Source organism: Symphodus melops (assembly GCF_947650265.1).
Source record: "Symphodus melops genome assembly, chromosome: 5".
In the NCBI taxonomy this organism is placed as follows: domain Eukaryota; kingdom Metazoa; phylum Chordata; class Actinopteri; order Labriformes; family Labridae; genus Symphodus; species Symphodus melops.
In genome coordinates, this window is record NC_136695.1 from 24,814,453 (window position 1) to 24,836,259 (window position 21,807).

Below are 21,807 nucleotides of genomic sequence, written 5' to 3' on the forward strand. Positions count from 1 at the left end.
ATGCAAAGTCATCGTCAGATTACCAACTTTCTCATGATGCTGAATAAGAAGATGATTCATCTCACTCCGCTCTTTGACATGGTTCAGGAAACAGTAGGATACTGTATTTTTTTTGTTCTATCAAAGTTTTTCCCTGGACACAATTTTTCATCGGTTCAAACCCCGACCAGAAAAAACAAAATATAAATAGATAGAGATGAGGTTAAATGTTGGCTCAATCTAGACTTCAAGCCTGTAAGAATGTTAAAGCACATGTATGTGCATTCGTCACGTTAAATTTAAAGAGTTGGCCCCTGCAGTGATTATAAGCATACTGTATTGATTACATATGCAGAGATATCAGATGTGTCTTGTGCTAGAAAAAAACTAGAAGTTTATTGTAGCACGACACCTTTTGGCAGAAAATGAGCTCTCTTGCTTTTCAATGCCTTCACATTAAATTGCTGCAGCACTTCTGGAAGAAAACAAAGTAAGGTACTGATCAGTTCTTCAGAAAGATGATTCACTTGGTGAGCCACACTGTTGACTGTACTGCATTTTGGCAGTGCCTCTGTTGTAACTGTGTCAACTGGTGGGAATCTGGCTGACCCAGTTTGCTTCTCCAAAGTCAAATACTTGCAGACCTATGAGAAATGACAACACAAGACACATGAGCGCAAACGTTAAAGTGATCAGTGTCTCTTTAATTTACAGTCTTGGAGAAACGAACAGTAACAACACTCTTTAAAAAAAGCAATATTCAATAAACAGATTACCTTTTAACAAATACAAACAAATCTCAATTAGTCGGCCTGTATTTTCAAAGTAAGACCAGCGCAATATCTGCAGAAGGCACAACAGTTGTATGATTAAGTGGTGTGGACATTTGCCTTTAATGCATGAACCTAATCCTATCTCGAACATCATTGGTACATGCACTGAAAATTGCATTGATTGTTTTCTCATGTAGCTCTAGACATACTGTGATTCTTAACCCATACACTACCCTGTGTCGCATGTTCCTTACGAACTTCAGATTTAAAAAATAACAATTGGGGCATCTTTAATCACACTGTGCACACAATTTACATATATGATTATATCACCTCGCTGGTGAAAAAAATATCAACAGCCAAACAAATTATTTTGCAAATAAAACTAAAAGGACATAAGGTCAAAATCCTGCCATGTCAGTTACAAAAACTACAATGCCTTTGAAGTAAAATATACTACAGATATTTTAGAAGGCCTATATTTTTAAGTGGTATCCCAGGTTAATCAAAGATTTACTGTGAAGTCAGCAAAATGTGTCATTCACAACAAATTCAATGTACAAATAGTTAGAATTATAACAACAGCCACATTTGCTGGCAGCAAATTCTGTTGACCTCTTTACGTTGTAAATGCAGACCCTGTACAGTTTGGTCCCATTTTCAGATTAGGGTCATTTTTCGCGATGCTGTATGCTGATGTTAACCACAGTGCACACATTGCTGTAATATAATCCAGTCTAGACACAACTTTCTGTTAAGTGTTATAGTACTTGTTATTTAGACAACTCACAAAACGCATTACAACTTTGAATAATGTAAGGCACAATCTGATTGGATCTTTTTCTCTGCTTATAAATGCAAACGTCATGAAGATGTCACTTGTACCATAGTAACCTAAGAAAAATCCAGAAAAACAACATATAAACCGAATTTCAGTAATACATACAAGAAACAGTGCTTCTACAAGATCCTGCAGATTGACTCTTAATGTAAGTAAGTAAAATGAGTTTCATACACAGAAGTTCAAGAAAAAAATTTCTCTACTGATAGCTGAGTTGCCTAAATTGTATCTGCATTTATGAATTCCCTGGTGGAGTCAGATCCTTCAACAACACGGGGAAATCACGATTTTCAGCACATTATTTCACTGCTCAAGGATGCTATTCATCGATTCCTCCTCCTTTATGGTCCTGTGTTGTCTCATCTTCCTGCTTGCCACTTTGCTCCCCGTTGACCTGGAACTTGTCGTGGGCCCATTTGGGACTACTCGTGTTGGGGCCGCCGGTGGCTTTTCGGATGATGAATCGAGCCCGACCTCGTGAGAAGCTTCCTCGTCCACGCCCTCGGCTGTCCTCCCACTTCCACTCTGACTCACCATCTCTGTTATCATGCTGCGAGAAAAATGGTAAAAAGGATGGAGGTGTCAAGAATTGTAAAAGAACAAACTTGAACTTTACTCACTGAGAAAATACCACCTGTTTGTCTTTTAATCAAAGGAGCTGTTCTGATATCATCTTGGCTTCTATAAGAGTATCCAATACCAGTGTGATAAAAACTCACCAAACACAATCATTAATTTTAAATGCTTGTTTATAACTAATCCTGCCTGAGGCTTTGTGATGGCTGTCACAGTTTAATAGCTTAACACTTGAACATGTTCGAGGACTTTTTATGGACTTTGACATTTAGTGAGAAGAAAACACATGTAGGAACAAATAGCATTGGTTCACAACTTTTTGACACAACCTCCCCTTTAGTTTGTCACCAGCCTGAATTATTTTTATTATTTTTTTAGAAGGGTGTAATGTTCAAACACTAAGCTAGGGCACACTGAAAACATTAGATGCAGGGTCTGTAAACAGATGTATTTCCTGCAGTTTATTACTCGGAAGTATGTTGAATCAATCGTTTTTCTTTGTCATCTTATACATGTCATTTATATCTACGAAGGCCACATGTATCATCCATGCAGTCCGTTGTGTTGCACTGTCATGTCACTACACTAGCCCAGAAAGGAAAACCAAAAACTGGCTCAACGGTTGGCCTTTTGCAATTATCATGGTCACCTCTGGTTCTCTTATACACTTAGAAAGAGTGAGAGAAGCTGTTGTGTTGAGGCTGCAATCTGCAACCCCACTTTTCCCCCATTATTAGCATGGTGTATTTGTTATGCTAGTTGAAACACAATTCGGAGACAGCAAATAGAAATCCAAATCAAATCCATACCAAGTAGTATTTTCTTTTGGGGATGAACTCTGGGTCTTCAATTTTTGGGTGTACTTCCATGTTTGTCATGTTTCCACTATGTGAACAGTTACCCTGATAATTGCCTCTGTTCCAGCCCCTCCCACGAATTCGGACCTGCTGCAAAGAAAAAGACCAGGTTGGGAGAAAAAAAGAATATTGATACCTTGATACTTGATGACTGTGAAAGTCATTGTCATAATATAACTGAGCAAAGCCATTGGACCAAAAGTATCCAACATCATCAGAAAAACTTACGAATCCTCCACGAGGCCTTCCACTTTCAGCTGGTCCTGGTGTCTCCTGTTGACCCAGACGGGCCTTGTTAAAGCCTTTATCTTTGGGATCAGTTTTGCTATTGGGTACATCTTCCTTGTGGGACTCTGATGATGAGGAAGATGAGGATGAACTCGAGCGAGAGCGCTTCTTCTTATTTTTCCTACAAGGAGAAATGGTAAGGAAAAATGGTATATGACTGTTTATCTGTTTATCAGTCATGGTAGACAAATGTAAGTATTCAATAACAGTAGATAATTAGAACATGGAGTTTGTACATACTTTGATCTCTTGTTGCATTTGGAGAACCTTTCTAAAGATATTCCTTTACTAGAATCTGGGGACTCTCCCATATCTCTTCCACAATCCTGATTAAAATCTCTTTCATGGATGGAATATTTTTTGCGGCGCTCAATATCCAAACGAAGATCCATCGGGTCACCCTTCATTTTTTCCCCGACGTCCTGAACAAATCAAAACAGAAGACAACGTCGTGGACAGACTTTGGATTAGCATGTTTATGCTATCAGTCTGCTCTCTGCCAAGCTGGTTTGTAGACTAAATAGTGACATCCAGCTAGCATAAACCAGTAGTTTTGCATCTTCCATGGTAACCTAAGTATCTGAACCCTTATCCAAAGCATTTGTTTTTAGATTGATTTTCTGCCTTCAAGTGAGGTAATTTAGTTTTATTGGATAATTACCAGGAAAAAGCTTTTGTTTTTTTGCTTTTGTTTTTAGTAAGGCAATGCCTCACCATCAACATTAGGTCAGGTACTGGATGGTCAGCCGTTAGGACATGTACTGGAAACATCCCTGTGGGGTTCTTTGAAATGTTCAAGTCCAGCATCCATAAACAAGAACAGCCAAAGCATATTTCACATTCTTCTTGCTTGTTTGTTGCTCGACGTAGAATATGACTCTTGCATTGTGACCATTAAAGTTCTAGCCACATTGCAAACAATACCTAAATGTGAACAGTGAAATATTTCATATTTCAAACATGTTCCAGTAACTGTAAGTTTACTGTCGTACAGACATCAACTAATAAAAAGGTTCAATATGGATCGGGGGAAACCAATCTAAAAACGTTCATACTGCTTTGGGAAATTGTTGCTGGTATTCTACTCTAAATCAAAGAAACCTTCAAGAGTTACTGTTTAATTTGCAAAACCACTCGCATGGTTCCTCCTTCAACAATGGGTAAGAACACAAAGAAAGGACTGTTCATGCTTATTATTAAAGTTTACTCAGTCTAATGTATTTCAGCAGGATGTATGACTAAAGTTTACGAATGTTTCACCAAATAGGTCCATGCGAATTAATAAAACATCAAGTTGACTGAATTTAGCTGTACAGTTGAGACCATGTATTCAAATACAGATTTACACATTCAAACTCACTCTTCACAATTCCAAATATTCCATGCGACCATACATTTCTTCTAAGTTTATTATGTACCTTATGTTATTTCATAACTTTGAATAATAGCCCAGGTCAAACTTAATTGAGCTAATGTTTCCAAGAAACTGGACTCAAATTTAGATTTATTTTCTTTCATGCTCCTTTTGTATATTTTGTGTTTTTCATCATCCTTTATACTTGACATTTTTTTAAATTATTTTTTATATATTCATAATTGCTAATCATATTTTATTCTATTTAAGTACTTGTTTTATCTTTCGCACTAATACACTAAGACCAATTCCTCATACATGCAAATACTTGGCATTTGTACTTGGCAATAACAAACAATTCTGTTTCTGATTCTGAAAAGATTTGCAGCTGAGCATCAAACAGTTGAGTGGAAAGCCAGCATAGTTAAGTCCTAGGCCACAGTTCAATGCCAGAAAACAGTAGGTGCTCCCTGTGAGTTTGGAGTGAGTTACTGCCTCAAGCGAGCAAGTAGGCTTTTCTTCACAAGTGAAGGTAAGATGAATGCCCATATTGAGAGACAGGTTGGTGCAGTGTCAGTAGTATTGCAGGTGCTGTTCAGAAAAGAGGATACTAGGAGTCACTACACAGCATCGAGAGAGACGGTTGAGGCCGTTGGGGCATTTCTGTGGGGTGTCTCATGGACATGTCCAACTGGGAGCCACCCAGTGGCAGACTCAGAATTCACCTGAGAAATTTTAAAGATAAATGGACTTGGGAACACTTTGGAAAATAATCATTTTTTATCTTGGAAGGAAAAAGGTTGAGGGTTTCCATCTAATAAAACCATCCCAGCTGTGAAGCATGGGGTGGCAGTGTTATGCTGGGCTGTTTTGCAGGAAAAGGGCCTGATGCAATTGAAAACTAGATCTACCAATAGGACACACTCCCTAAGCATCCAGCTCACAGACAACAAACAAGGAGAATTGAAATGACGATCACAAAACCCTTATTTGAATTGAAGTGAGAATGTGTGACCTTCACTGACAGAGGTGTGTCCAAGTCAGAAGCCTACAAACCTGACCGGGTAAAACAAGCTATGTCAGGAGATATGGGCCAATATACAGTACTGGTAAAATATTAAGAGAAATTTGTGGAAAGCTACCTCGGGCATCTTATTGAGGGAATCAAAAGTTTATTTAATCAAAAACTATTTTTTCTAATGAAAGAAAACTGATATGTCTTTCTTTGCTGTTTTTTTTAGTTAATGTATGCCTTATCACAAAAATATGGAACCATGAAATATGTGAAGTTGGAAAAAAACTTGAGTTTGAAAGTTTTTTAGTCAATGTGTATAAAAGAATAGGGCCTCAAAGAAGCATAGGTGCATGAAGGGCTTGCTTTTATACTTCCGTTCCTTATTCTTATGAAGAATACTTACGAAGACATTTGAGTCCCTTGAACCGCTTTGGCACAGTGGTTTCCATTTTTGAACTTATATGATTCATAAGCCTCGGTCAGGCTTGTGCCCACACTCTAACCAATCACCAAGTGTGAAGGCAATGTATAACAAACAACAAAGTCAAAGTGCCTCATTGGCCTTGTCATTTCTTAGACTTTGTGCATCTCCTCTCAAGAAAAGCCACAAGTTTTAGAAGAGCGCAGTCTAAAGGCATCTTGCTCACTCGCTTCTGTTGTTTGTTTGTTCCAACATACTTCATACTTCAAAATGTTCAGTCACCTTGTAAGTGCCCTCCTCTGAGCTTTTCATCGCCTCAAACACTTGAGAGTGTTTCTTAAGAGCTCTTGGGGAAACATCAATTCTTCTGTGAGGAGAAAAACATGGTCGAGGAAAAGTCGTTAATAAGAGATAATACAAGATTTAAGGTACAGGAGTGCAAACCCACACACACAGCTACGTACAATGAAGTGCAACAACAACACAAAACAGAAAAAAAACAAAAAGACAAGTTGGTGGGAAAATAAAACTGACCTCCACCGAGCATTAGAACAAAAAAAAAAAAGCCGAGATAGTCTGGTGATTTTCAGGTAGGAAAAGTGAGAAAAATACCTGAAAGCTGTTAAAAGAGGAGGTGAAGCCACAGCACACTGAAGGTGAGAGGGACACTCAATGGGCGACTCTACCTGTGTATCTCTGGGCTTTTTCTTGGCTTCATCATTTCCTTCTCTGCAGCTCGTCTCTGGTACACTGTGAATCGTTCGTTCAGAGTCATGCCAGAAGACTGAAAGTGCTGAGCTGTGCAGGGACACATGAAGAACAGATGTTATAGTCGTTTGTGTTTTTCACATCATTTTCTCAAGGACGCCGCAGTGAACAGAAAGTGGATCAATCGTAAAAAAAAAACGAGAAAATATTTGAACCCTTCTTTACAGTCCCCTTACAAAAGAGGTGCAAACATGATGAAGATGATGATCATTAATTTAAAAGATAAATAGGATTGTCATCACTTTATAACAAAGTTAGTTTTTTTAGTCTTGTCTGTAAGGACAGTGAGAGAAGGGAGGACTCACCTTTAACATGGTGAACAATGGCGACAATGTGTTGAGCGAAAAGCTCAGAGGGGCTCCTCTGTAACTGAGCTGTATGAACATGTTGAAAGATGGAGCGAAACTCCTGATCCTTTTTTGAGGACTGCACAAGATCCTGAGACAACTGTCGCTCCTCAGCTAAAATATCAGAGGAGCTGAAAATCACAATAACAATGTTCTTAGTCTGTTGCTCTTCCCTTCAAAAAAAATGGCTAAAAACAGAAAAAAATATACTCTGATCAGACAAATTAAAAAAGTAAACAATTACAGAAATATATGATTTAATTTGCTTTTCTTATAGATAAATCAGCACACCATCAGCGTACAGATAAAGAGCCTTTCACAGTCTGCAGCTGCATGTTCATGTGTTAGAATACTCACTTTAAAAGGCTCTCTCCGAGGAAACCCATCCTGACATTACATTTTGCTTCCTGATTTCTTGAGGACATGAAAGATGAGTCATCTTCCCTGACCAGGAACATCTCTCTCTCAGAGTTCCTCCTGGCTGCTGGTGTAGGAGATGGTATAAAGATTTGTTTTGCCATCTTACTAGCTGTACCAACTTTGTCTGGGGACAATTCCTCAAATTTCCGTTCTAACTCCCTCTTTGCAAGCACTGCAGCAAAAGCTGCTGCTTTATCTTGCTTTTTACTCAGATAAACGTCTTCTGCTATGGCGCCGAGGTCACATTTTACTGCTTGTGCATAGGCCACATTGTGCCATTTGTCGAAGCATTCTTCAAACAGTTCACGGGCGGATTGAGTGACCTTGCTAATTGGCTTCGAAGACTCGCCCCCGTTGTGCTGGTCTTTGTGGAGGGACTTTGACAGAGACTTGACTATCATCTCGTCTTCCTCCTCTCCATCAGCAGACAGAAAAGGAGAAGCCTTCAAAAGGCTGCTCAAAGACACTTCCCCATCATTGTCTTCCATGTACTTTTTAGACACTGAGTCAGTGACAGAGGCAGATGCTTTGCCATTTGCTTTCCCTTTCTCCATATCCACATCATTTGATCCTGTGGTCTTATCATTTTCCCAAGCACTGTTTTTTTTATTTTGCTCCTCCAAGAACCTAAAAAATGAGAGATATGAAAATGCATTAAAGTGGCTGTGCAGGTTGACAAAACTTTAAACTCACATGTCAACTGGTCTAAAGGTAAGTAAACAATCAGACAACAGTCAAAATAGAGCAACATTCGTTGTAAGCAGTTCATCACACACATCAATGTAGAAATGTACAGCTATTGCAAAAAGCTGCTCATATGAGCTGCTCATATATTTCGTTGAGGAGAAGAATATCTTGTTCAGTTCATGTGGTTATGAGCTGTGTTAACTGGGGACATAACAGCGTCCGCAGATCAAACCGGTCTGCAGAGTGTGGCTAATGTTAGCAGTGCTAGCACCACCAGCCTGCCCAACAATAATGAAAAATAAAATCTGTTTCTGGGAAAAATAAGAAATAATTCACAACCTTTCACATGTCTCTAAAAACAATCCCAGAATCAATTTGAGAAAGAAAAAGGAAAATCTGTCTTACTTTCCAAAGGCGATGGAGATGGCTGTTTTATCTCCATCCAGGTATTCCTCGTTGGAGAAGAAGTCAAAGCTGGGAAGCATCGGATTCAGACCTTCATGTGAGCCTTTTTTTGTTGGTGACAAATTCATCACTATTTTCGAGGAGGGGGCGCCGTTGCTGATGCTGTTTGTGATTTTTGGGGAGAGACTTGGCTGTTTAGAAGTTTTCTGACCAACAGTAACAGCAGAGCTTGCCAGAGGACTCGCTCGCTTTGGACTGCTGTTGCACTCTGCCAGGCTCAGCCATTTCCCCTCACTTTTCCCATTGCCTGCATCTCCATTGGCGTCTCCTGCCAACACTCTGACAAGCTCCTCTGGCTCCCCATCTGCCCCTCCTTCTTTTTGGACCTCTTTAAAGGCTGAAAGCTCCTCTTGCTTACTCAGCAACGAGCCTGGCCTGCATTTTGGAGAGGAGGAGTGTGAAGAAGAGGATGAACGGTGCGAGTGCCTGGATAATGGTGAAGAGGACTTGTCAGAGCGGTGAGAATGACCATGAGAAGGGCTTCCTGAGCGTTTCTGGACGTTGTGAGGTCGTCCTCGGGAATAGTACTGCTGCTGCTGGTACTGCTGCTGCTGCTGCTGCTGCTGCTGGTGTTGCTGCTGGTGTTGCTGCTTTTGAGGGTGCTGCTTGTAATTCTTCCAATTTTGGCGGAAGTTATTATTGTTATAGCCGCCGCCACCTCCACCACCACGCTGGAAGCGTCCACGTGGGAAGTAGCCGCGCCCTCGACCTCTGAAGTTGTACGGCCTCCGGAAGCCGCGGTTGTAGCCCCGGAACTCCCGATTGTTTTGGTATCCCCTTGGATACTTCTTCTCTCGATTATTAGGGGGTGAATAAGATCTTGAACCTGACCGAGACCTAGATCTGTGAACAAAGGAAGGGTGGAAATACTGAATTATCTCTGAAAGTTATAATAGATGTAAACACCAAAGAATAGTAAGTGAATCCCTTAATTTCATACAACAAAAAAGCTGCTTGACAATGAGAGAATGTAAAATCTCTGTTAGACTTTGGACAGTTTCTGAGTCAGAATGAGAAATAAACAGGCATGGTCTTATTCTAGTTTGAATATTGTTCTGTAACATGTAAAACATGAGCCTGGGACACATGCCAAACATGATCACTTCCATTTTCTGTCCTGTACTCATTCTAATTGTTTAGCCTGTGTTGATTTGTAAGTTTTTAGTCTGTTAACTAGCAAGAAAAAAAATAATAATCCAGAAACACAAATAAAAAAAACACTTAAAAGCTTGCCAGGTCTACATATCTTTTCATTTTCTTAACACGTTCTTACCTAACCTTACACATGGAAAAGGCTTTGCATCAATTTCCATCACTGGAATTGACATAACATGTTTGCAAGTAGGAGCGTGGCAAAAAAAAAAATCCTCGTGCAGAAAACCAGACCTCCCCATTGTGATCCTGCAGCCAGGCTGCAGTATACGACTAGTCCACTTGGTGGCTCTGCTGCACCGATGATAAGAAAGCTTTCAGTTGCTCGCCAGCCCTCGAACTTTAAACACACTCTAAAGATTATAACCATGATACAGAATGTTCTCGTCTTCAAATGAACAATTCGAAAAGCCAAGCAATTAAAATCCCGACTGGACGCCAACATGGCGCTCTCTGCTGACACCAATGAGCTCAAGGAAGAATATACACTACTTCTGTAACGTTCTGTCATTGTTCTACAACCACAAAGTCAGCAACTTCATCCCAACGGTCAGTATATTAAAAATGAACCAGCATTTAAATAAATAAATAACAGCATTTTAAACAATACTATGTTGAAGGTTTGTATAACATTACGAAGGACGTAGAAAGTCGACATACACAGCTGAAACATTTCAAACCGTTGCAAAGCAAAGCCACACCACACGCACACACAGCCGTATGACAAACGGAAACATCACAGCACTCACCTAGTGTGTTTTTTCATTGGAATACGGAGTGTTTAAAAAAAGGCAGCTCACCGAGCAGCACTGCACACTCACAGTGTAAGCTCCAAATACTACATCTCTTCGAGACAGCTCTGCTGAAGCACTGCGTCACATAGACCAGATGGGTGGGGGGGGGGGGCAAACCTACTGGAATCCTTTGCCTCGGCGCACACCAGCTACATGCGCTGTTCAAACTGTTCAGTAAAGCTCTATAATACGTCACAACTGGAAAGTCTTTTACAACTATAAGAACAGTTCCATCAAGCTACACCCGACATGTTGCTCTTGCTGTGGTCATATTTCAGCAAGATGCACATGCATCATTTACTGAGTTGATAAGTCAACATTCTCCATCTGTGTTTCATTCAGCTACTGAGTTGATCGTGTTCAAAGCAAGGGATGGTCCAGAAAAAAAGCTCCAAAGTGGAACAGTTTTATGAATGTGAGACTGTTGGTCCCAGGAGATGATGGAGTAACTCTGCGTGTTCATGTTGAGCATTTTGAAGTGTTTTTATTTGCTTCGATGTTTATAGTCAACTTATGCAAACGTGTGTGTCCAACCATGTATACTTCCACAGTAGCCACTAACTCATTTGCAAATGTTCAAGGTTGGTTTTGGAAAGATTAACCATTAGATTCCTTCCATGTCTCTTCTTTATGCAAATGTTTCTTTGGTTCTCTGGCATTGCCAGGAAATGAGCTGCCCTGTCACTTCAGCGCTGTGCCACAATCATTCTGCCAGAACCAGTAAAAGCGTCAGAGGGACCTTTCACTTTTTCCTCCCCAAAGTGAAGCGCACACCGTAGCCAGCAGATAGCCCTCTCAGTAAAATGCTTGATCAAATATTTTTTTGTTCTTCCAGGTTTAACTCCTGGAAAAGCTCCCGTGCAATACAATCTGCAACAACATTCACTCTCACGTCGGTAAACTGAATAACCGACAGCTGAACCCTCCCTCAAACACCAATTTCCTCTGGATACAGAAGTCGACTCAGAATCTTGAGGAGGACCCAAATCCATTAATACGCTTCACCAGCTTTTTCCAGAGCATGTAAGATCATAGTCAGAAAGTTCAGGACAAGACACGGACTTACAGACAGAAAATGAGCAGATATGAAGCATCAAAGAAACAAAGAACTCCTTGTGGACATTCTCACTATCACAAATGCACACATCTAAAAGTCCAATATTACACGCATATTGCATGGTTGGTCCCTTAATGCTAGCTTAGATTTAAGGGTCTGAGTTTGAATGGAAAATGAGCTCAACAAGAAAGGATGGCTAATCAAAACACTGAAGTCGGTTCAACACTGCTTGGCTTTACAGTCGGCACCTGCTGCTAGTTTCTCTATTCTTCATGACAGCTGACTTTGTCATTCATACCTAATATGTTAGATCAAATCAGTTTTTAGTTTTTAAACGCTTTATAAAACTAATTCATGAATTAGTGTTACATTATGAGCAGTAAGTCCAGTCAGGCATGTTGAACAAACTGAGTGAAAAGCACTAAAACAGCACACGACACAACAAAGCCAATAGAATATTCAGAAAGAGGATTATTCTTAAAGTAGATTCTACCTGTAGTAACGCTTCCTGGACCGGGACCTGGACCTGGAGCGACTCCTGGAGCGAGAAGTGGACCGGGATCTTGACCGGGACCTCGTGCGGCTCCGAGACCTCGAGGCTGATTTTGTTGATCTGGACATCACTGCTGTCTGCTAACCTCAAACTGTCACACACAAAAAAAACGTTGTACAGCCACATTAGGACTTCAGGAAACATAAGACTCAGAACTAAATAAAATAGAGTCCAGCCACCTTTTCAAAGGACTGGATGCATAGGAGTGATATTACCTTTCTGAATGAAGATTAAAAAAAGTATCATTGCGAAAAGAAAAAAGAAAAATCCTGAAAGAGTCCCAAGAGTCAAAAGTCCATGAAATATAATATCCAACAGAGATAAGCCATCTATGCACTTCTAAAGCAGCCGGGGTGAAAAGACAAGACAGCTGTGAAAAAGGAAGAAAGCAGTGTGTCGCACTGTTGGGCATCCAAACAGAACCAGTTTTATTTAGGCTCTGATCATTTGCATAGAGGGCGTCTTACGTCAGTCATTTGAGTACTGTAACTGTTGAAATATAAAAAAAAAAAACAGCCTTCATCACCTTATACCGGTTCGATTATGTGCATCCACTCGGCACCAAGAAATACAAACACTTAACTCCCCGTCTTAACAAGAGGTCATTTCTCTCAATGATTAAACCATACACATAACATAACATATATCTCCTCGGAGCCTCACAACTGAGCCACACATTTAACGTCATATTATCATATCATCAGCATAGAAGACATCTCTCCCCTTTAGTAACACGTCAGAACAAAAGATCAGGATGTGATCAGATTGCTGTATGCAGATGATGACATGCTTCATGAATACAAAGCTGGAGAGTTGAAACTGTTGCTAAATGTACGACTTTTAAGACGAATGTTTGACTCCAGTCTCATCGAGTCTTTGTTGTTTCTATGGGCTTCACCATGAGTCTTTAAAAGTCCAGGTTAATGTTAAACTCACTCCTGACGAGTCCAAAAAAGAATGCCGATATTCATTCTCCCCCCATGAGATTGATGTGAAAATAACTTATTTCCTCTGAAGGCACCTGAGCGTATCTTATTTGCTTGTGGTTAATGATCTGCTGTGAATGTATTTTAACTTCAAAGGATGCTGTGTTTATTCTCTCATGGTCTTATACTCCTTCACTGCTACCCCTGTGTATTCTCCTTTGTATTATTATTACACTCCTATAGTAGAAGCATATAGTGCTTGCCAAGGTCCAATGGCTTTTATCTGTGACATATGATCCTCGGAGTACAGTAAATGCCAGGGATCAAATAATTGAGCTTTCATTATAAGGGTCATCTTCATAGACTTTAGGAAGGAGGAAATTGCAGAGTGGCGTTCCCAGCACATGACAGGGATTTAAAAAGCAGGCCACGCCAACACATGGTGGTCGCAGTGTGCACCCTTTGCACTCTATGTTAGAGTAGTGAAGTCGATCCGTCCTCCCGCAGCCTCCTCCTCTTCCTCATGCTCCATGAACTTCCCTCTCGCCTCATTCCTAGCAGCTTGTTGTTTTTGGCCTTTAGAGAATAATTTCCTGAAGGGCTGGCCTAAACGGACCACCGATTGAGCTTACTGTGCACTTTTATAAGAATGGCATTCAGATGTGCCCCGTTCCAGCATGTGGTAGCTGAACAGTCAAATAAATAAATCGTAACAGCCAGCTTAATTTATCTTTCAGCACATAATTAGTTGCAGGGAATTTTTAAGACATTTTCTTTTTCACTCTAATGGATTATTCTCTTTGATGGATTTTATAATGTGCACAACCCACCCATCTGTGTTTCAGACATCTTCATCCGGCCAATTATAGCTTGTGTGAAACTTTTCGATTGTTGTCAGCAGAAACTGAAAACAAAGCAGCTACACGTACCTAATGTTCCCAGTCAAAGTCGCTCTGTCTTTAGGAGCTCTTTACTAACACGTCACAATCCTTCTCCAGCTATGTTTGACTAGTGTACAGCGTATGCACAGTGGAAGTTAAACCCCTAACAATGTCCTTGACACTTAAATTCAATATAAAGACGAGCTGGCAGAATTGAAAGGTGGCGGTCTGTTTCAGTCACCCCTCTGAGAACTAGACTGATAACCAGCTGCAGCTGTCCCTGCACACACTGTGTGGGCTGCAGCCTGATCACTGAGATTTCAGCCTTACAGTAAGCCTGCTCTGTAATCATTCACTGCTAGATTTGCACACAAAAATACAGTTACAGGCGAGCCCATGATGAGTGCACGCATGTATTATAGTGCTCAGAAAATGGCTCATATTACAGTGCTGCAATTCACTTAGCAGACGCTCTTATCCAAAGCGGCGTACGCCAGAAAGTAAGCACAACACTAATCCATTCATACACCTTCACCAAAGCAGAGGAAGCACATCGAACCCTCGACATTTCAGTTGAGAGGTGATGACTCGACCAACTGAGCCACAGGAACATCTATTAACCTTTATTTCTCAACTTTTTTTAACATTGTACTTTTTTTCACATCACTGTGAACACGACTGTGAACTTGATCTTCAGACTTCGTATAGCTTTTGACCCAATAATCTTACCAATTAACATTTGCTGCACTATATGACTTTGCAGAGGTTGTTAGAAGGCTTCTTTTTTAAGGCACGATATGCGGAATTTGAAGACTGAAATATCCATTAAAATATATAAATATATATAAACGTATATTGCATTGTGCTTGCATCACTTCAAATAACTTTCCAACAGTTTTAAAAGCCAGAGAAATCCTTAATTTTATAGTTGTAATGGTATGTGTCTTGTCACATGACAGGCGAGACATGTTTATCGTTGCCTTGGAAACAACGATCGTTAAATCAATGACCGCTACATAAGCTGCTGTAGTGGTAATGAAAAGGTAGTGTAAATGATACTTGTATTCATGAGCTCATTGTTGAACATATCGCTCATTATATAGACTACAGTCAAATCCATGTTCCTTTTCATCAGGGGGGTAAATCCCATGATTCCCTGCCAACCTCAACGTCATCTTTTGACAACTTGTTATTGTTATAAAAAAAAAATAAAAAAAAATAGCAGCTCTGACTTTTCCACCTTTCAGAAAACAAAACAGGAACTATACACACAATGAAACAAACTAGAAGAGCAGGTTTTTCAACACTGTAGGATAAAAACGAATGCAGGAAAGACCCGAAAAGACCCGACGGTGTGTGATTGAAACAGTGGAACAGAATTAAACTGGTAATGGAGCACATGCACACATGATTAAGGATCCCCCATGGGACAGAGGACGACAGCTGTGTAATCCTCATCAGCTGTTTATTTCATGTTACGGCAAAAGTAGCTCTGATCAACAATGGCCCTGCAACTTGACACGCAGCTCAGGGCGTTGGGAGAAGAAACACTCCACTCAATCAACTGGCCTATCATTAAGAGCAGGAGGCCACAGTGGCAGCTGGAATCACATTTGCTATCTATATGTGCCCCTGAGACACCCCGCTCGCTATTTCAGAAAAGCCACAGCAACTGTCATTGGCACAATCTTTGCTCGCTGAAATGTGGCAGACCCTCTGAGGGTGCCCTCATGACGCTTCACATGTGGAGCAAGCTCATGGATAACGAAGCCGCTGGCAGCGCTGTTAAAGGCGAGATAAACCTTTTAGCGTCAACTTTTCGAAAAGAAAAAAGAAGAAACTCTGAGTAGCCTCATTCATTCTGTGATGTTTAGTTCAGAGCTACTGTTAAGTCTGCAAGAAAGACAAATGGATGACCTCATGCAGACGTTTCCTGCAACTCCTTTTGTTATTCATCCACAATGACAGACAGCATTTAGCTCGACCACAGGTTTCAGGATAATCAGAGCTCAGTTGCAGCTACCTTTCTTCTTACTAAATGCAGTTTAATATCACTCGATCCATATCTGTCCTGGTCTGTATTGGGACTACTTCTGCCTGGAAAATGAGTGTCGCTCAGACATCCTTACAACAACATGCCTCTCCACTGTCTGTCAACACAGCGCCTGCTTCACTGTGCTGCTTGAAAGAGGGAACTCATCAGCTGCAGGTCCTCTCTATTTAGGTCAGCTGGAAACAGCCGGGGGAATGATGAGGTGTATTTCCAAAATGATGTTTTTCTGCCCTTTAAAGTCCGCACAAAGCTGGATGGTGTTTATGCTGGTAATTGAGAGTGACAAGTTTGATTGGCCAATATGCTTTCATCTCTAATAACAGTTAGGTATGTTTATTGAGGACTGAAATCTGCACTTTAATTAAAGATTAAATCCATCCAATATAAGCTATACTATTTGTTGGCAATGTTCGCAACAACTTTAAAGCCACAAAAGTAGAATATAACTCTCAACTCGTTAACTGGGCTGTCATCGAGTTTTCTTTCAAGTGAAATGAGCCGTTGAAAGATGCAGCAGTGTTGTTCTTTCACATCAATGTGACTTTAGGGAGACTCTGAGAAGGGGTATCCACGCTGCGCTTAAAGGGAAAAAAATAGCATGTGATTAACTGCAATTAAAACAAATGAATGCATTTGTTTAAGTCCTTAATCGCAGTATGCTGACAGACTTATTTTTCTTACTTATTGCGATCGATTCAGACCGATGCGATATATATTGTGAGAGCTTATTTTGCGATAATGATAAAATAGTTTTCAGAAAACAAAACTGAAACAATTGGTAACATTATTGTTACATGAATGCCAAATGAACCATGGGACACACCTTTTCATTGTGTTTACTTTAGTGCAGCTGGTATTTGTTAAAGAGGATTGACTCCGACCCGGATCCTGTAGCCCAACAGGAAATTGCATGATAACTTCTTTAGCATCACTAAACCCCAGAAATAGATTCACATTGGACCACAAAACCCCAAGAAAAGGCATCCACAATAAACCCATGTCTTAGAGAATTTTCTTGCCGCTATATGAGTCCTGTTAGGCTCGGTTCTCGATTGGAGCTGTTTATGGTAGGTGGATGGATAGCTTGGAGAAACCTGCAATCACTACAGTCATGCTGTCATTGTGTTAACCACTAAGAGCAGCAGTCACACCACCAGGTCTTTGTGCTGAGACGCTCCTTGAACCCTCCAGTGGTGGTCTGAGGATGCACTATGAGGATCACTGAGCACTGCTGACTGCTAAACTTACAACTATGTGTTTAGACTTTGACTTCACATTATCACTGCACTTCTTTAAGAAAACCTTAATTGACATTATGCTAGAAATGTAACGTAATGTCAGTCTCTTGATATTGCACTTGTTTTCAAGCAGCATGTTAAATCAACAGTGGGAAATGTCCCGGATGTCATTCCTATAGTTTCAAACTGTAATGCATAAGGATGCATAAGGATGAGAGTTTCAAAGCATTCAAGCACACACAAATTAGTAGTATAAGGAGAGCTAAATATCGTCCAACGATTCACTAACCATTCATCCGTAATTTTCAAGTGGGAATCTGTGCCCATCAATGTTGGGTTTTTTTTTACGTCTTTTGTGCATAAAAAAGTAGTCCCCCTTAGGTTTAGTGACTTTATATCACGTTTATATATATTATATTTACCCCAGAGCTGCGAAACTAACACGTCTTTTGTGCTACTAGCATTTAAACTTTATTCATTTACAAATGTCATGCTGAATCGTTCAATAAAATAGTCTGAATCTACTACGTACCGGTCGGCGGGGTCCTTCGATGTCGTCGCGTCACATTCAGGCAATGCGCTGTATCAGTGAACAATGAGTTAGAATGTCTCCTCGGACTTCTGTGTGTCTGTGCTGTTGTGTCACTTATGTCAGCCTAACGTACCGTATGTGTAAAGTGTGTGTGTTTGTGTGGCTGCGAGTCTGCGGTGTTCAGAAAGAGAGAGGGGGGCGTGACCGCTCCGCGCGCGGCTCTGAAGTTCCTATTCCGCGTTCGCCGCTGCTGTTCACCGCTGCCTGCACGTGCGCCTTCGTTACATCGCTGTGCACGAGAGTGGAGTTTTTATTAGAAAAAAAAGTCAGGCTTTAACAGAGCCAGTTAATAAAGTTAAAGTGACATTATGTCAAGGAAGCCTTATCCCATCCAAAAGGGAGCAGCTACAAGAATGAGATAGTATAACTGGGATGCTGGGTATTAAAAAAATACTTTAGTGTGTACTATTTTGAAATCATTTTTAATAGTTTCTTTATATATTTAATATATAAATGTATTTAATATTTCCATGATTGACAGTGTATTTAACTCACTTCCACTTTTCATCTTTGTTATTTGTTTTTTTATTTGTCTCTCACAGTCATTTTTCTAGATATTTAGGATAGTTTCATTCCTTAGGATCAGGCACATAAGCTGCAACATACTGCCCTCTAAATATACTGATAATCGATCATCTCACTTCCCATTCTCTAATCGACTAAGCAGCCAGTAAATGAACCTGATTGCAGCTGACCTTTCTTTTTTTGTGTGTGTAAAATTGATTTTAAGACCCAGCTTGGTATTACTGTTGTTTATCATACTGCCCAGTTATTTTTACCTTTGTCAACCATACTCAATTGCAAGCATTCTGCAAGCTTTCTGACTCATAGCTGGTCTCCAGAGGGTGTACCGCGTCCTAGAAATGTATTGTTTTTTTGAGTTGTAGCTAGTTCTAAAAATAAATAAATCCATTAGCATTGTAACCCTATTGGATGCAAATGACTGCTTCAGGTATTAGTAATTCCCACAGGTATCACCAGGGAAACAGAGTTTAGGCTTGTTAAAACGTTTTTATTGTGATTGCAAAATGCCTGAAAAGAATGTAATGGTCTCAATTTTCTTATTGAGCAGCAAGTGACCATGGTATAAGTGGGATAATGTTCTTTCAGGGAGTCCATTATCAGGTGTTAATCAGGCCTCCACGTCATCTATAAAACCTAACAATCAACACCTTGGTGGGAATTACGTTTTGCATCTAGTATATCAAGTGTATTATTCAGATACTGGTAATTATATCACTTGCATGTTACATTGATTCTTCTTTTCAAGAAGATGCTGTTTAAGAATAACCTTCAAGCTTCTATTTGAGTAAAAAGTCAGGACTGGTTTCTGTCAGCTTTAAGGAATCACATATGGCAGTATCCAAGACTCTCATCATCTGGTTTTCTTGGCTTGCTTTCACTATCAATATGTTCAGTCATGACAGTTGGGAGTTCATGGGGCTGCTGCTGTTTGAGCTTTATTTTCCTTCCCCTAGAATCCACATCATAAGATATCTATTATCGTTATCATGTCGACATTGCACAGTAGCCTGCATATGTGACATTATCATTCACAGTCCCACTGGGATCAAAATGTGTTGCTAATCCTTCTGACGAGTGAACCAAAATGTCCTGGTACGTTTGTCTACATTAAACCTTGCTTGAATAAATGTGTTTTTCACATACTCGTATTATATCGTATTCCTACCAAGACAGAAGCTCTATTCAGACTGTTGCTTCAACATGTGCTGTTCATGTCTCTGTGATGTTTCACCTTAATTATGTATGTTGCAGAAGGATAAAGGAGGGAAGTAGTTATCTCCCTTCTGTGCTGCCATTGGAGGTAGTAACAGAGATGTAACAGGGCAAGGTGAGATTGGTGGAACAAGCAGCAGTGTGTGTGTGTGCATGTCCGACTGTTTGTGTACGTGGAGCTCCCAGTGTGTCGTGCTCTCTCCCGCTTCTGCAAAACCATAATGCAATGTGTATTCATCTTCTGGGACAGCAGTATAATGTTGTTGCATTGTCAGTATTTCCTAAGGATTAATGACGGCCGAGCTTCGTGATGCTGCTGTTGCGGAATTGCACTTTGAAAAGGACTGTAGACTAATCCATGTCTACAAAAACAACATACTTTGGGATTTGTCGACTTAATATTAAGACATCCTGTTGTATTTCAACATTTGATCCCGAAATTACCATAAATCTTAATTTGGACCAGACAACTTTTACAGGGTGATAATATTTTTAAAAGCGACACAAAGAAAGTGTTTTGTTCAGGGTTTACAGAAGCTTAATTTGAGACTTATGTTGCACTGCAGTCATCTGCATCACTGCTGGTCTGCATCGGGGTGGGTGGATCCATCTGTCCATTTCAAATAAGATATGCAACCTTTTTTTTTTTATCATTCTTTCTCACACCGCCTCTGTGTTATTGTTGGAGTACAGAAAGGAACATTTTGGAAATGATCCACTTTTTGATCTAGCAGACCTGAAACTGACACAATTTGGTCAGGGCGAGTTATACTCTAAAGGATTTTTTTCTTAATTTAATTTAGTTACTTAACATGGGCTGTGAAACCATCTTCTTTACTCCTGCACTATTACTGATTAGCTATCTGGTGAGTAAAGGTGTCCCCTTATCATACAGCTCCCTGTCTTTACTGGAACAGTGTTGCATGGCAGATAGCCGAAGTGTATATTTGTATTAGAAACAAATGGGTACTGTATGTGTACACATGTCATTGAAAAATGCAGGAAGAGACTCTGTACTGTGAATTTGATAAATGAAAAACATTTGACACATGAAACAGAAAGTAAACTTGGCTAATGTAAGGCAGATTAAACAGGAAAAGCAGTGATTGTATATTACTACGCTGAACATGATTGGCAAAGGAAGACTTACTGTGTTTATTTTAAAAGACTATGAAGTTAGAAGCCAAAAAGGAAGCTATATGCTGCAATAAATTAGACTAAGCTGCTTACATTTGTCTGGGTAATTACTAAACACAATGCTCTGAGCAAGACCTCTAAAATGTGCTTGAAGTCTCTCCAGGGCAAACAACATGGTTTTAAAACTCATATTAAAATGATCATCATCAGTCATCTGCAGCTGGACAAGCATTAATATCAGACAGTCTTGACATCTTGTTTTGACAGCTTGTTTAATGCCAGGTCTTTTCATTCTTCAGTCTGACATTGCATTCAGTCTAAATCATTTGCACAAATCAATGTGCCAACTTTAAAGGAAAGTCAGTTTATGTTTAAACTTGTGATTTGCCATGCCGATAGGAACGTTTTGCTAGTTGCTGGTTAGATACATAGTATAAACCTATTTCAACATAGAGTCATTCTGGCATGATTTACATACATTATATATTTGCTGTGGGATTCAAATTGAAAATGCCTCAGATGAAATCATTATAACTAAATGATGGAAAAGACACAGTGAAGGTAAATTTGGTCCATTTGGATGCAAATATAGTAGACATGGAAAACCCATTACATTCAGTTGTAGCCTGTATTTCCTGCTAATTAGGAAACGTTAGCATGAAAACAGATTTAACTGAGATGGTAATGGTAAACATTATACCTGCAAACACCATCTTCATCATAGCATGGTCATTCTGAGCATGTTGGCAGTGTGAAGCTAGCATTAAGTCCAAGCCCCCTGTGTCAAAGTATACCCTTACCAACTGCCAGCATTGAAGCGCAGATGTTTAATTCTGACAGGTTTTTTTCGGTTGCTTTTATTTTTTGTTAATCTATTTGTGAGGCACTCTTTAATT

The 21,807-nt window shown here is 40.0% G+C and overlaps 1 protein-coding gene across 8 annotated transcripts; it reads right to left on the minus strand.

Moving 5' to 3' along the window:
* Positions 1–662: 662 nt before the first annotated feature.
* thrap3a (thyroid hormone receptor associated protein 3a) lies at positions 663–18,171 on the minus strand. Of its 8 annotated transcripts, none has more exons than XM_079342980.1 (11): positions 17,978–18,171; positions 12,288–12,438; positions 8,732–9,634; positions 7,577–8,266; positions 7,178–7,350; positions 6,791–6,902; positions 6,387–6,471; positions 3,555–3,736; positions 3,255–3,435; positions 2,979–3,113; positions 663–2,143 (listed from the first exon to the last, which is right to left on the minus strand). In XM_079342980.1, exons 2-11 carry the CDS (start codon positions 12,413–12,415, stop codon positions 1,913–1,915), a joined length of 2,820 nt encoding a protein of 939 aa, XP_079199106.1. In that variant the 5' UTR covers positions 12,416–12,438; positions 17,978–18,171; the 3' UTR covers positions 663–1,912. The 8 variants fall into 8 exon arrangements, with proteins under 8 accessions (XP_079199106.1, XP_079199103.1, XP_079199105.1 ...); XM_079342977.1 differs by having other exon boundaries at positions 2,979–3,116; XM_079342979.1 differs by lacking the exon at positions 17,978–18,171 and adding an exon at positions 12,563–12,599 and having other exon boundaries at positions 2,979–3,116.
* Positions 18,172–21,807: the final 3,636 nt, after the last annotated feature.

Bases quoted from the DNA above. Each gene is read 5' to 3' on its own strand.
- thrap3a (XM_079342977.1), bottom strand. From the start codon at position 12,415: ATGTCCAGATCAACAAAATCAGCCTCGAGGTCTCGGAGCCGCACGAGG. The intron at 9,635-12,287 runs GTAGAATCTACT...CTTTGTTCACAG, and splicing joins TCCAGGAAGCGTTACTACAG to ATCTAGGTCTCGGTCAGGTT. The intron at 3,436-3,554 runs GTATGTACAAAC...TTCTCCTTGTAG, and splicing joins AAATGCAACAAGAGATCAAA to GAAAAATAAGAAGAAGCGCT.